The 16,085-nt window shown below is 43.3% G+C and overlaps 1 protein-coding gene across 1 annotated transcript in view; it reads left to right on the plus strand.

Annotated features, from left to right (window-relative positions):
- The first annotated feature begins 560 nt into the window (after positions 1-560).
- Positions 561-16,085, plus strand: part of PSMD1 (proteasome (prosome, macropain) 26S subunit, non-ATPase, 1) — a 119,959-nt gene continuing 104,434 nt past the window's right edge. Inside the window, exons 1-5 of the mRNA XM_006866800.1 lie at positions 561-576; positions 5,132-5,175; positions 6,014-6,087; positions 6,270-6,439; positions 13,587-13,792. Coding sequence (XP_006866862.1) covers positions 561-576; positions 5,132-5,175; positions 6,014-6,087; positions 6,270-6,439; positions 13,587-13,792 — 510 coding nt within the window. The remainder of the gene's footprint in view (positions 577-5,131; positions 5,176-6,013; positions 6,088-6,269; positions 6,440-13,586; positions 13,793-16,085) is intronic.

Here is a 16,085-nt window from a genome sequence, read left to right on the forward strand (position 1 = left end):
ATATTCATATATATATGAATCCGACTGCTATCCTCAAGGTTGGCAGTTCGAAACTACCAGCGGTTCAGTGGGAGAAAGATGAGGGCCTGTATCGAGACCGCCCACACAGCAGGTGGCGCTACGCTCGCCGCTAGGCCTTCCGATCAACACCCTTTCAGAGTTGAGGGCAACGGGGGTGGAGTGGGGTGGGCCTCTGTTTAGGGGTGACCGTTCTAATGCCGTATTCCAAGTGTCGACCAGTGTCATGATTGTTGTGTGGGGCTTTGACCTCAAGGATGATTGAAGAAACAGCGGAGTTCTCCGTGCACCTTTCTTCGCGGCCCAGGGCGGCGGCGGGCGTGCAGAAGCCCCAAGCTGGGGTCAAATGCGCGGCAGGCGGCAGGCGGCGCAATGGGCAGCCCCGTTACCAGCGGGGTCCTAGCGAGAGGCGAGCCGGCGACCTGAGAAGGCGACTGAGTGGGCAGCTCACCCGGGAGCGAGCAGTCGCGGCGGAGCGAGCGGGCCCTGAATTGACAGATATACTGAGCAACCGGATCGGCGAGCAAGTGCGGGGCGCAGCCATGATCACCTCAGCCGGTGAGCACGGCCTGGAGCGGCGGCTAGAGGGAAGAACCGCCTCCGCCGCCGCGCCGGCTTTTAGCTGAGTCAGGGCCGGTGACTGGGCACCTCCCGGCGGAGTGCCGGCCTGCGCGGCCCCTCGTGGTCCACAGCCCATTCTGGGCCGAGGTCTGGGACCCTGGCCGTGCCCCTCTCGGGCCTCGTGCTTCCTTCCTGCTGGGTGGGCATCGCGCAGTGTCGAGCGCCTCGGCGTCCCTCCCAGCCACACCCCCAGCCCCCGGCCCGCGGGGTGCCCTGGTCCTGCCAGCCCCCGAGGGGCTCCCTTTCCTCCCTCCGTGCCTCGGGCCTCGCAGGTGGTCGTGGCTGAGATGGGCCCCCGGCTGGGCAGCGCTCCCCTCGGAGTGGAGCGAGACACCAGGTTCGGGGTGGCCTTTTTCGGTGTCCACTTGAAGGGAGTCCCTGAATACCCCGAAGTGTTGGGGTGCTGCTGCCTGCCTCCCCGAAGGTCGCATTGCGCTGAGGTCGGGGCTCAGGGACGCTGCGACCTTCCAGAAAGAGCGGGGCTGCCGAGCTTCACCCTCGCTCCCGGTCCCCCCATTTCAGCCCTAGATTCTCATAGTGACTTCGGGGGCTGTCAGAGGTCCAGGAGGGAAGAAGGGCACTCGCACTTGGGTGGGCGGCGTAAAGGGCTGACTGCGGGGATGGGGATTGTCGGGGGGCGGGGGGAAAGGCTGTCCCCGGGTCGTGGGATCAGACTCTTGTTCCCCAGGGGAGCGGAAGGGTGGAAAACCCGTTTTAGGTCCGTGTTGCGGCTGTTAAACCCGTTGCAGCTGAGTGGGTCCTGACTCCTGGTGGGGACCCTAGAGGCCAGGGTGGGACTGTCTGCAGGGATTCCAAGGCTGTCAATCTTTAGGGAAGCAGACCGCCAGACCTTTCTCCTGCGTAGCAGAGCGGAGCGGCTGGTGGGTTGGAACTGCCGACCTTTGAGTGAGCAGCTGAGTCCTGCGCCGTCTGGTATTGCTCGCAAGTCGGTTCCGACTCCTGCTGACCCGAAGAGCTCCCTGCGTTTTCAAGGCTGCACCTTGTTTTTGGAATCAGGTCCGCAGCCTGCCGTTCTCCGTGACTGGTGGGTTCAGTCTGGCCCCCTTCAGTCCGGAGTGGAGCCTTCACCTCTCGGCGGCAGGAGAGCCCTTCAGGCGGCGCTCGCTCCAGATCACACAGCCCACCCTGACTCATCGAGCTGCTGCTTGGGCTTTCTGAGGCTGTCAGCCTGTCTCTCGAGAAGCGGCTGGTGGATTCGAACCACCGACCTTACGTCTAGCAGTCGGACTCGGAGATGAAAGAGCGCTCAGTCTTGCTTGCTGTACCCGTGGGTGGCCTTCACTTCTGCTCCGCTTTCGCATCTGCTCATTGAGCCCGGGTTACCCCGTCTCTTGGAGTTTGACAGCCAAGATTCTTCTAAAAGCTCTTTATTCTTCTAAAAGCTCTTTAGTCACATCGGATCATCCTCTTCAGATTCTCTGGTGGCTTTCCACTGATGGGCTCCCTGATGGAATTCCTGCCTCATCGCCTCCTGTAGTTTCTTCACTACACCCTCATCTAACGGGCCTTCCACGGATAGGTCATGTCTTTCCTGCTTCAGGACCCGAGCACATTCTCTTCCCTTTTTCTAGACCCTGCTTCCCTCACATTTCCCCTTATCGTTTCAGTCTGTAGTTTCTGCTCAAACTCTGTTAGTTTTCCCTGACCACTCTGTGGAAAGCACGCGGCCTCTCTCCCCCATCTCCTCCCACCCTCACAGTGCTGCCTTCACCTCGGTTATTTATCTGACAGTCTTTCTCTCCTTGAGAGAAATTTTGGGTAAGAAAATTGTATTTGCAGGTTGTAGAACACTGAGATTCTATAATGATAGTTCAGTGTGTATTTATTATTGTTGGTTGTTCAGTTTACCAGATTGCTTACCAGCTTCCATCCAAGCCTTTGGTCACTTTGTTTCCTGTCCTCTGGCTCACACTGGCCTGCCATCTGGTGCAGGTACTGAAGAAGCCAGTGTGATGGTTCTGGTGTGGATTAATCACTTCATTCATTCATCTGTCCACTATTTAGTCAGCACTTGCTAGGCACCAAGAACACAGTGGTGAATAAGATGTCAGCATGCACTGTTCTATAAGAAATTTAGTCATGTTGTGCTCCTCAGGATCTGTTCCACTTCGAGCATTCTGTAACTCGTGTTTGAAAAGAGTGAGAGTTTGCTGGAGGCAAATGTGTGATTGATGTTTATTCTAAAATGTAATCTAGGCACTTAAAGAAAAATAGTGCTAAATACTTTAAAACAATAGTCTCTGTACCTCTCCTTCCACTTCCTGACCCCCAGAGGCAACCACTTTGTACCTTTTTCAGCTGTTTCTTCTATAACCTAATCTCATGGTCGTCATTACTATCCAGACACTGCTGACAATTGATTCAACCATGTCAAGCACTTACCAGCTGAGTTATTGTGGCATAAAAGGATTTTACCTTTCCCATTCTCTCCCCCTTCCAAAGGGGAGTTTTGTTGTTGTTGTTGTTGTTGGTAAGAATAGAAAATATTAGTGAGAATGTTCTACTCTACATATAAGCATTCTGTTTATCTAGTCTAAACATCTGTTTGCAATTTTTTTTAAAGGGATTGAGTCTTTAAAATTGGTCTTGTCTGCATCAGAGTGACTGTTCAGCTCTGGACTTAGCACACCAATGTAGATAGAGTTCACAGTATAACCAGCAGCATGATGTAGTTCCAGTTGCTAAGTTTTGTATCCTCTCCTGTGTGGCTCTCTATTTGGCAAATCTACACTGTGCCAAGATGGTTTGGTACAGTGGCAGCAGCAATGGACTTGAGCGTAACAACAATTGTGAGGTTGGCACAGGATGGACAGTGTTTGATTCCATAGCATAAGATTGCTATGACTTAGAACTGACTCGAGGGCACCTAACAACACTTACCATTTAGAAATTGCCTTGATACTCTTTATTTGAATCAAAGCCCAGTTTCTAGTCAGTGTTCCAGAAAGATTTTAAGACCTATACAGGAGATGTATCTGATAGACAGTTTGGTTTCCTTTAGGGCCCAAGGACAGTGATGTCCTATATCTTTTTCCTTCTACTTCTAGTAATCCCTTTGGCATATGACTCTATTTCAGGATTTGTTCTTTTGAGGGCTTAGTTGTTTTCTTTGCTCTACTGTGTTGTTAGTGCTTTGATGTTGAGGTTAGGATAGGAACTGATTGGTGATGGCGGGGGCGCTGTGCTTGGGTAATTAAGTACAGCAGAGGTTTTTTATAATTGTGTCTTCTAGAATAAGCAGCACTGAACTGCTGACCGCAGAGTTCGTAATTCAAACCCACCAGCCACTTCACAGGCGACACATGAGGCTTTCTGCTCCCATAAAGATTTACAGCCTTGGAAACCCTATGTAGGTAGAGCTGTTTGTGGCCATAGAACAGGTTCTTTGTGAATATTGCTGTTACCTGCCTTCGAATTGGCCCCAAATCATGATGACCCCATGTACATAGAAGAAAACGCTGCCCAGTCCCATACTCTGTCCAAGATCAGTTAATGGATTAGACAGTTGTGATCCTTGGAGTTTTCATTGGCTGGTTTTTGAAAGTAGACTGCCTGGCTCACCTTCATTGCTTTATTTTTGTAGTTAAATGCTGTCGAGTTGGTTCCAACGCATAGGGAACACGGTATAGGACTTGTGAGGATTGAGTGGTACATTTGAACCACCAACCTGTGGTTAGCAGCCCAGTGCTTATTCCACACCAGGACGCCTTGAAATAACTGAAATCTTTGGCCCTGTTGAGTTGATGACTAAATGTTCCTTTTTTCTTGTATATAATCTTTATAGCTGTAGGTATATTTTGTGTGAAAATTTTATTCTGAACTCATGGAAAGTGTTCTCATTTTGGTCTGTTTGATTCTGTAAATTAGGCCAATGTTTTTCAAACTATAGCATATCTTAGAATCACAAGGAAAGCATATTAATAGACATGTTACTAGGCCTCAACCCAAGAATTTCTAATTCAGTAGGCCTGCGGTGGTATTAATAATTTGAATTTCTAACAAGTTCCTGGGTACCATGATGGTCCAGGGACCACACTTTGAAAACCGTTGAGTTATGCAGATACTGTGATATATGTGGTGTTATGAGGATTTGATAAAGGAGCTCTGGTAGCATAGTGGTTACGAATCGGGCTGCTAACTGCAAGGTCGGCAGTTTGAAACTACCAGTGGTCTGCGGCAGGAAGATGAGGCATTCTGTTCCCATAAAGATTTACAGCCTCAGAAACCCTGTGCAAGGTCACTATGAGCCGGAACCGACTCCACTGTACTTAACAACAACATGGGGATTTGATAATACAGTTTATTCTTTAATTTTGAAATTTAAAGCTTTAAAGCTTTAAAGAAAAACAGTCATTGTCCTGGTGAAGTCCTTATTTGTTCCTAACCGTCATATATTTTTGACCAAGCACTAAATCCATCTTAGTGAGTATATATTTTCTTAGTCATTTTATGTATACTTTTTGTCTTCCAGCTGGAATTATCTCTCTTCTGGATGAAGAAGAACCACAGCTTAAGGTATGAGCTGAAGAAAAAGTAACTACAAAAAGAGAAGGATAAATACCCTGCGGCACTTTGAGTTTGGTGATACCTGGTTATATCCCATCATTTAATGTTACTGTGCTCCTCAGCCTTTACTCCCTCCCACCCTTATATGAATTCTAGTACTAGAGGAGACTGTTTTGGCAGTCCCAGTTGGTTTTCCCCAGACTTTAACAAGGTTAAGGTAAAAACAGAAGCCCTGGTGTGGCACTGTGGGTTAATGTGCTGGATTGCAAAGTTGGTTTGAGTTGCAAGGTCAGTGGTTCAAGCTCACCAGCAACTCCTCAGAAACCCTATACTGACAGGGTTACTATGGGTCAGAACTGACTGGAAGGCACTTAACAACAACAACGAGGCAAATACTCTTTAATACGGCACTTGAGTAACACATAGTTTCTTTAGCAGCAGAAAGCACAAAAAGTTGTTTCCTCTGTGTCCCATATTCAAACTAATTTTTATGGAATGAAAATTTCAGTACGCTTCAAGCAGCTCTAAACACCTGGATTAATTTATATCCAAGCTAGCAACTTGAGGCGGGTCTTGTATGTATAACAAGAAAGCATGAATTATGGTAAGGAATGACGTTATAGGGCTGATAATGATGTTTTGTGATTGAAAAGACAGGAAATATATAAGCCTAAGATCATAAGTCTGTTGGTAGATTTTTATATTTGTTATAGATTAAAAGTTTTAGTGACCATTACTAAGGAGTAGCCATTGATTTATTGGAAACACTTTTCTTTAAAAAATGATCTTTAAGGAAATGTAATGGTAAGTCTGTCTCAAAACTGAATTTTGATTTTATTTTTTACAGGAATTTGCACTGCACAAATTGAATGCAGTTGTCAATGACTTCTGGGCAGAGATTTCTGAGTCTGTAGACAAAATGTAAGCAATTAATTCTAGCAGTTAGAGTAAGGTCACCTTCAGTTACCTGTGGGTATGAGTGTGTGGCTTACTCATTTACTTAGACACGTGTTTTTACTAAATTGTGACTTGAATATTTAGTCTCGGAAGTCTGAAGGAAAATCTTAGTCTAAACTAGGCCTTTACTTTCTCATTGTTTTCAGAGAAGTTTTGTATGAAGATGAAGGTTTCCGGAGTCGGCAGTTTGCAGCCTTGGTGGCATCAAAAGTATTTTATCACCTGGGGGCTTTTGAAGAGTCTCTGAATTATGCTCTTGGAGCAGGTGACCTGTTTAATGTCAGTGATAACTCTGAGTATGTGGAGACTATTATAGGTAAGATGGATAAGGGTTGATCTAATTGCCGGGTTTCTGCTCTTACTCACAGAATGCTTTTGATTTCTGGATTATTATTTGATGTTGCCAAATTTCATAGTCTTTGCAGTAATTTTATGTAGGCTGAGTTTTAAGATCTTCCCACCAACTGCCTTACTTTTATGCAAATAATATGTACGTTACATGTTTTTCCAAATCACATAATCCCCTTGCGTGTTATTTTCCTATGTGTGCTGTGCACATTATAGGTGTGTGTTTGCATTAAATGTGAAAATAGGAGTGTGCTTTACTGTTTTGTGTCATAGTTAACAGGAGCAACAATAACAGTAGTAATGTAGATGCTCACTTCACAAAACATTTTAGGAATTAGCTCAAGAACAACTAGCATAACACATAAAGCTAGTTTTATGGACAACATTACAAAGAATGGGTTTTCCAGAACACTTAATTGTACCCATGAGGAACTTGTGCATAGACCAAGAGGCTGTTCAAACAAGGGAACACTGAATGGTTAAAAATCAGGAGAGGTGTGTACTAAGGTTGTATTCTTTCACCATACTCTTTCAATCTGTATATTGAGCAAGTAATCCAAAAAACCGGATTATATGAAAAAGAACATAACATCAGGATTGGGGGACTCATTAACAACCCATGGTATGCAAATGATACAACTTTGCTTACTGAAAGCAAAGAGGACTTAAGATACTCATGAAGATCAAAAACCACAGCTTTCAGTACGGATCAATAAATAATATGATAAATGGAGAAAAGTTTGAAAGTTGTCAAAGACATTATTTTGCTTGAATCCACTATCAACATTCATGGAAGCAGCAGCCAAGAAATCAGACTGTGTATTACATTTGGCAAATCTTGCTGCACAAGACTTCTTTAAAGTATAAAAGAACAAAGATGACCGATTTGAGGACTAAGTCATCATGTTTTCAATAACCTCATATGCATGTGAAAGTTGGACAGTAAGTGAGGAAGACCGAAAAAGAGTTGATGCAGTTGAGTGTTGGAGAAGAATATTGAAAGTACTGTGGACTGGCAAAAGAACAAACAAATCTGTGTTGGAAGAAGTATTACCAGAATGTTCCTGAGAAGCCAGGAGGGCAAGTCTTCATCTCATTCTTTGGGCATGTTATCAGGAGGGACCAGTCTCTGGAGAAGGACATAGAGGGTCAGTGAAAAAGAGGAAGACCCCCAGTGAGATGGATTGGCACAATGGCAGTAGCAACGGGCTCTAAAGTAACAATTATTATGAGGCTGGCAGTGTTTCATTCTGTTGGGCGTAGGGTTGCTGTGAGTTGGAACTGACTCAGTAGCACCTAACAACAGCAATACAAAGAACATGCACTTCTTGAGTAGGGGATATTTTATGTTTTACAGTTAGCTCAGAAAATGGTATTAGTTGATAATTTTCTCGTCTTGATCATAGGAATTGCAATTTGGAGCCGTAGTAAGTTTTAGACTGCTAACCACTAGGTTGGGAGTTCAAAACCACCAACTGCTCTACAGCAGACAGATGAGATTATTTGCTCCTATAAAGATTTAGTCTTGAAATCCATTGGTCTTTCAATCCATTACTGAAATCTTAGTATTAATCTGGAATTTTAATTGTAGGTTTTATATTATTTCAAAATTGCATTTATTTTGTCTGTTTTAAAGTTCTACTACCTTTTCTTCCTCAAAAACTTTCCTGGCTCTGCACCTTGGTCATTTGTTTGAGCCACACACTCTTGTTTCTTTGTGTGAGCTAAAATCGTCTGTTGTCTCCAGGGCATTGTATTTAATAGATGGTTGTATGTTCATGTGTTCTTGTTGTTGTTGTTAAGTGCCGTCGAGTCAATTCGGACTCATAGCGACCCTGAACAGGGTTTCCGAGGCTGTAAATCTTTACGGGAGCAGAAAGCCTCATCTTTCTCCTGTGGAGCAGCTGGTAGTTTTGAACTGCTGACCTTGTGGTTTGCAGCCTGATTCATAACCACTATACTACCAGAGCTTCCTTTCATGTGTTCTTAGGCTCTCACTAACTGTCCTGTGGGTGTAATTAGAGATAGTAGCCAGTACACCATCCTCATTTGCTGTTCATACACCTCAGTTTAAGGTGGGTCTGGCTGGTGTTGGCCGCTGTCTGTCGTTGATCGGGGGTATAGGAACTGGTGTTGGCTCTTGTCCAGTGGGTAGAGCTGCAGAGTGTATGGTTGTGGCTGGGCTGTATGGGCATGGTTGCTGTGTCCTGTCAGGTGGGCAAGAGCAAACCCTTTACAAATAGACACACAAGAAAACAAAACAGAACTAACAAACAAGGAACCAACAGTGAAAAGAAAAAAAAGAAATAAAAACAGGTAGAAACCAGAAAAAAAAGAATGTAATAACTATAAAGACAATAGAGGCCCAGGGAAATGGAGCTATAGAAAGAAAATAAAAGGAAGACATTTTAAAAACACTCAAGATTAACTGAAAAGAGAAAAGAGGGACAGGAAAAAAAAGCTATAGAAGAGAAAAATAAAACAGGAAATAAATTAAAGAAATTAAAAAAAAATAACAAAAAACAGCAACGAAAAAAACCAGAGAGAGCAAAGATGAAAAGAGAGAGTATAGTAAAGAGAGATCAAAAGGGAAGCAAAAAGGAAGCGGATAAATGGGATATAGAAGGAAAAAACAAAAGTGGAGATAGGAAGGATAACATTCAAGGGACTGGAAAGAGAAAAAATAAACAATGAAACAACAAAAGGAGTAAAACCCTCAAATAAAAAAGTGTCGCTGTTGGATCTGGAGAGGAGAAACCTCTAGGGGTTCCTATAAGCTAAGCAGCTCCAGAGGTGGGTGTGGGAGGGATGTGACACAGCAGAGTTCCTGTTGACCTCGGTGTTACCTATGTTCAGGTCACTCTATATGGAAGCAGTTCGTGAGGGCACTTGATGGAGCTGGTTTTAGTGTTTGTTAGTAGGACCACAGGGCAGCTGGGGGCAGGGTGACTAAGTGCTGGTTTGGTAGCTCTGCAGGTTTGGTAGGTCTGGAGGCGAACCCACCTGAATCCAGCACCAAAGAAGCACAGCTGGCCATTGGCATGACATTCACATTGGCATGACTCCCAACCATGTGGCTCTGAACTCCCTAGCGAGGTCTGCTGGGGGAGGATGAGAGTGGGAGCTGACCTTACCTCTGGTTACCAGGGAAGCTTGGAGAAGAAGGAATCACACTTAATGTTGCCTGTGTGAATCTGTTCTGCCAGGCCACCGTCATGTTGCTAAAGCTGCTCACAAAAGTTCATCATGGTTGCAGCATGTTTGGCCTGCCGTTCACCAGTCAGGCTCCCGCTCTTGCTGTCCCTGCTCAGCATCTCCTCCCAGCAAGCATTCAGTCAACTTCTCTAACCTTTCATCTGGATCTGTTTCATTTGGGGTCTCATATCTCTATAGTAGTAGAGGGTTTGTGTAGTAAGTCTTTCTAGTCCGCCACCTGGCTCCTATTTTGATCAGAGCAGCTCTACTATATGTGATTTTGCTTGGAGGTTTTGTAGATTTAAAAACTCCAAGTTTTGGATCTTAGTTATAGGGTTCAAAACACATGTCCTTTGTCAAAAATGTATATGTACAGCCTTCTGTATTATGATTAAAAAGAGATCTGCATGATTTATCCTAACACTTAAAGGAGAAAGATGCTGTTCTCTTTCAAAGATTGGGAAATGCTACACAAGGGGGTCCAAAGGCAGTACCTTCATAGGTCCCTGAATTTCTTATGATTCTGAAGTACATTTTTTTTTAATGTTTTATTGTGAATTATGTGATAGTATACATGGGAGAACATTAGCCATTAGCTTTACATTCATTCTATCGTATATCGTTTCATTGCCATACAATCCTCTCCATGCAACATCAACCAACCAAAGGGTATCTGCAAACCTGCTCCCCCCTCCCCCCAGTCATCAGTACACAGCTCCTCTCCTTCTCTGAGTTTAAAGTCCCCAGCTGCTCCATCTCTCCACATCATCGTCTCTGCCTCCATCCCCGGCGTCACTGCTTCTCTGGGTAGGGTCCAGCACTCCACTCTTCTCCCTTGATGGTCCCAGGGACCTCTGCTCCTGGACTGCAAAGTCAATCAGTTCCTTCCTTTTGCTACACAACGTCTGCTTTTACATTTCTAACCCTCAACAGTCAGTCCTGATAGCAATTATTCACTATTGTACCACAAGAGATCTATCCGCGTTTCTTTTCATCAGCCCTGCCCAGATTGGATACTACTCAGCGGAGATTCTACCTTCCTCCGTGCCCTCTGGATCTAGGTTCCCTCTTGAAAGCTTTTAAGCCAGTCACTTCTTGCCTTTGTAGCCTCCCATTTTGGGTAGCCAATGTCCAAGTCGCCCATCCCTGTCTACCCTGTGTAGCGAGGGGGTGGGAATGATCCTCATTGTAACTATTTATTACCTCTTTTGAGCAACTGCATCCATAGGTGTAGGTCAAGTGTATCAAATTGTATCAAATTACTCTTTTTTTCCTCTTCTTTCTTCTTCTAGTTGAGCTCTGTTCATCCAGTCATTGAAGCCAGGTCAAGTGGGTATTATCTGCAAGTGTGGGTGTTCTTGTGCATATGCCCTCTCTTACTAGCTGAACGCTTCACTCTCCACTCTAGTCCTCTGTGCCTATGTCACTGTCTCTGGGCCCATGAGTCCCCAGGTCTTGCCACACTGCTGGCTAACCCAGTCTCCACCCAGTTTCACAGGAGTCTATTGAGGCTTGTAAGGTGAAGTTTTTAAAGTTTTTGCCGCAATGGTAAGAAAACATTGCTAGTAACTTTACTACTGTAGGGATTTTAATCTTTGTATCCTGTGGAAAGAGCAGATGAGAAGTTAAACCATGTCATTTGAAATCAGAGTACTTTTTCAATATTGTTAGAAGTGAGTAGTAAAATATTTTTTATCTCCTCTCTATTGTTTGATGGATGTTTGATTAATGTTGATAGTGTTTTTCCAACAACGATGCACCCATTTTTGCAGTGTTACCATTTCACAAATCATAGTGCTTTTCAAAACAGGATTGTTCATCCATAAAGTGCTATGAGGTGGTGGTAGTTGCTTTTTCTATTTCTGAGCACTGCATGTTATAGCCTGTAGAAGGAGATTGCTGATCCGTAGATCAGCTCTGTCTGTTTTGTATGTGGAAGTAGGCCTCACCTTTTCCTTCTGATTTTGTTGGGACTGCTAGGACTGCATTTTTAAAATGTCAGTGACATCTGTGAGTGATTATACAAAATAGTGTTTGTGAAAGGCTTTCTAGGATGTTATGAATGTTACAAATAGCACCTCTAGAAAATTCAAGACTAGGAGTCCTGGTATGGCGCTTTAGGATAAGCACTGGGCCATAAGGTCAGTTTGAACCGCAAGGTCAGCAGTACAAAACCACCAACCAGCTCCTCAGAAACCTACACTAGGTCACACTATAAGGCAGACCTGACATTACAGCACGTAACACTTCCTTTTCCAGCCTTGCCAAGACTTCAGCTGGGAATGAGGCTAGACTCTGGGACATAAACCTGGTGAGGGAGAGAGAACATGAATCTCAGTTGACATTTGAGAGATACAGTTACTGTGATTTTTTTTTTTTTTTTCTTTTTCAAACTACCCAGCTGTTACATTTCTTAGGGTCTTCTCTGAGAAGATCCTTAGGTTCATCTCCAGTGGCATGGAGATGTTGTTTCTTAACTATATACAGCTGGTTCAAAACAAAACCCAAACCTTGTACTAGGGGCCTGGTGTAGAATAAGTCTGTTCTGTGACTGCCACCCTACCTGGACTTGGAGTAGTTCTACCCAGGTGGCCCCTGAATATGGAATACTCTCATAAAAGTTTTCTGCTTTCTCCCAAATACAGGCCTCATATTTAGCATGTTTGGTAGACAGCAAAGCTAAATCATTTCTGTTTACTGGGGCTATTGTTGTAACTAAATAATCTTGTCCTGGTTTCCTTTCATCAGTGAAAGGAAAGGGTGTCAAGCTGATGAACTATAGGGAGATAACTAATAGCCAGGTCAGTCCTGCTGGGTGGCTACTTAACGTAAGCAGGAGGAAGATGAGACTTAGAGAAATCTCCTACTTTGGTTAGTCCTAGAAAGAATAAAGTGTGATTGCAAAGCAGTGTAATTAAGTTGTAAACAGACTCTGGTATCTTTCAGTAGGCATGCTATTGCCACTCTTCTTTTCATTAGATTATATAACTGAGGAGGAAATGTCCCAGATGTCAACTGAGGTTTCCATTCTCACTCACCAGTGCTACCCTACCTCCCCCATATGCCCTTATCATTGTACAATGTGAAAGCCAAATTGTGCACATGCACCATTGCCTAAATATCTAAGGTAGAATAGGGCCTATCCAACTCAGGTTAAGAAAATGACTGTTTTAATTGATTTGCTACAACTGCTAGAAAAGGTTTTGGAAATCTTCTGGAATTATCTTTAGAACCTATAGCACATTTTAATTATATTGTATTACAATATAATTGTAACAAAAATGATGGGAAGTACAATTCCTACGCTTAAGGAATGTTGTTAAGTGCCATTGGATTGGTTCTAACTCATACCGACTGTAAAGTGTTTCTGTGGAGCGCCTTGTGAGTTTGAACTGCTGACTTTGTGGTTCAAATCAACTTTGCAGTTTGTGTTTATACTACAGCGACACACCAGGACTGCTAAGGTATAGTTCTGTTCTGTGTGGTGGTGGTGGTTAGGGTAGTGTGCCACCCAGTTGGTTCTAACTCATAACGACCCTATGTGGGGTTTCCAAGGAGCTGTTGGTAACTATAGCAGATCTTTTTGAAGATCCTCAGTAATGGCAAAAATCTAATTTTGAAAGTAAAGCAGTTACTTGTAGCTAAGTCTGTTGAATGAAGAGCTTAAGGAAGTAGAGTCAGATTCTTATGGTCAAAATAAAGTTAACAAGAAAAATGTTTTGCATAATGCAGTGACATCATCAGAATTATTAGGCTAAGTGTATAATTACATAAGAGGGAATAATGTTAGCTTGAATGTAAGTTCTTGTGCTTTTCGATTGGTTTATTGATAGGTTTCCCATAAGTATATGTGGATATTGCCCTTTCTGGCACTTAAGTCGATTTACAAGGTGATCAGAGTTATTTTATTTTTTCCGTAGCAAAATGCATTGATCACTACACCAAACAGTGTGTGGAAAATGCAGATTTGCCTGAAGGAGAGAGAAAACCTATTGACCAGAGATTGGAGGGCATTGTGAATAAAATGTTCCAACGGTGTCTTGATGACCACAAGTATAAGCAGGCTATTGGCATTGCTCTGGAGACGCGAAGACTGGACATCTTTGAGAAGACCATACTGGAGTCGGTATGTAGATGGTATAGATTTGGAGATTGGTGATGATGGGGCATGAACAACCCTAATTATTAAAGCTGAAGACAGTCTGGGTAGTGAAAATGAAATAACATGCACTTTTACCAAATATCTGTCTATATGGCTCTCGGCCATGTTGAATGTTCATAGAAGATCTGCTTTTATCTTAAACCACATTTCTTTGATCATTTTGAGGTTTACATTGAAATATTTTTTCTGCTCTTTTTAAGAAGACTTTATTGACAATATATGCACTTTCTATAGCTAAAACTACAAACTAGATTGATGATTTGGGGATGTTTTATGATAATTATGACAATTGTAAGTCACCAACCACAGTGGTCAAAAGATCAAGTACAGGTCTGAGTTAAATGAATGTTGTCCCATAGACTCACTTCATCTCCCTTACCACCTGTCCCTCTCCATGAGCAAGCTGTCTGCATTCTAGACACTTTGGCCTCTTCTCAACACCTAGATATACTTTGTCCGTGTCCTTGCTTTTTGTCAAGCATATTCTTTTCATTTGTCACCTGCTGAATTCCTGTTCATGATTCAGAGCTCAGGTCAGTGGTCACTTGTATGCAAAGCTTGCCTTCAGACATGTCCACCCCTTATTCCCAGCTCTCCTGCAAAGACTGGGTGTGCTTCTCCTGCTGCTGCCTGGAGCCCAGGACTTTGTCAGAGTGTTTGCCACTTCTATTGTTGTTGTTGTTGTTGTTGAGTGCCATCGAGTCGGGTCCGACCCATAGCGACCCTGTACAGGGTTTCCGAGGGTGTAAATCTTTACGGGAGTAGAAAGCCTCATCTTTCTCCCGCGGAGCGGCTGGTAGTTTCGAACCGCTGACCTTAAGGTTCGCAGCCCGATTCGTAACCACTACGCTACCAGAGCTCCTTATTATTAGGTAGTTAATGCCTATTTTCCACCAGATTGTGAACCCCATAAGGGTACGTATTTCATGTCATGTCCACCACTATGTCTCCAAAACCTGAAGCAATACTTAGCAGTAATAAAATTTTATTTTTTAAATCAGTAAATGGATGAATGACCCAGTATGATAAAGTAGTCCTTACTTACTCTCATTTCATTTTTGTTTATTTGTAGTTGTTGCTTGTCTCGTAGGAATAGGATTAAAATATTTGCTTTCATTCATTCAGCAAATATATTTTGAGAACCTACATGCGTCCAGGAGCCATGGTGGTGTACTACGTTCAAACACAACAGCTGCTTCATGGAAGAAAATGAAGCTGTTTCTCCTGTAAATAGTTAGTCTCGGAAACCGGTTTGAGTCAGAATTGGCTCTAGCAGTAGATTTGTTTGGTTTTACTATGTGCCAGATACTGTTCTAGGCACAGAGGTAGAGTGTTGAACAAGACCTCCAGACTCCTTCCCAAATGAAACATTCGGTAGGAGGAATCTAGCAACAGGCATAGAAATAAGTGCATAGAATAAGAGATGATGCATGTTTGTTTGTTTTAAAATAAAGCAGAGTAAGAAATATATATTACTTAGTAGCCTAGAGAACATACACATATAGCTAGAACTTTGGTTTGGAGAAGACTTTATAGTTAAATGTGCAAAGATCTGGAGGTAAAAAACCGGGAAGATGTTTACCTGTGCTTTATTGACTATACAAAGGCTTTAATTGTGTGGATCCGGATCATGACAAACTATGGACAGTGTTGCAGAGAATGAGTATTCTGAAACAGAATTGTGCTGATGAGAAACCTGTACATAGACCAAGAGGCAGTCATTCGAACAGAACAAGGGGACACTGAATAATTTAAAATCAGAAAGGGTGTGCACCAGAGTTGTATTCTTTCAACATATTTATTCAGTCTGTATGCTGAGCAATTTAATTCATTGACTAAATATTCAGAAGTAGTTCATCACTCCTTTTTCCTAGTCTGTCTTTGTCTGGAAGGTCACCTGAAACCTGTCCACCATGGGTGACCCTGCTGGTATTTAAAATACTGGTGGCATAGGTTTCAGATTCATAGCAACTAACAAGCCACCGCAGTATGACAAACTGACAGACGAGTGGTGGAGAAATATGAAGAAAAACGTGGCATCAGGATTAGAGGAAGACTCTTTAACAACCTGCGATATGCAGATGATACAGCCTTGCTTGCTGAGAGTGAAGAGGACTTGAAACATTTACTGATAAAGATCAAAGAGCACAGCCTTTGTTATGGATTGCATCTCAATGTCAAGAAAACAAAAATCCTCACCACTGGACCAGTAAACAACATTCTTATCAATGGCGAAAAGATTGAAGTTGTCAAGGAC

The sequence above is a fragment of the Chrysochloris asiatica genome, unplaced genomic scaffold (assembly GCF_000296735.1).
Source record: "Chrysochloris asiatica unplaced genomic scaffold, ChrAsi1.0 scaffold00096, whole genome shotgun sequence".
Classification (NCBI taxonomy): domain Eukaryota; kingdom Metazoa; phylum Chordata; class Mammalia; order Afrosoricida; family Chrysochloridae; genus Chrysochloris; species Chrysochloris asiatica.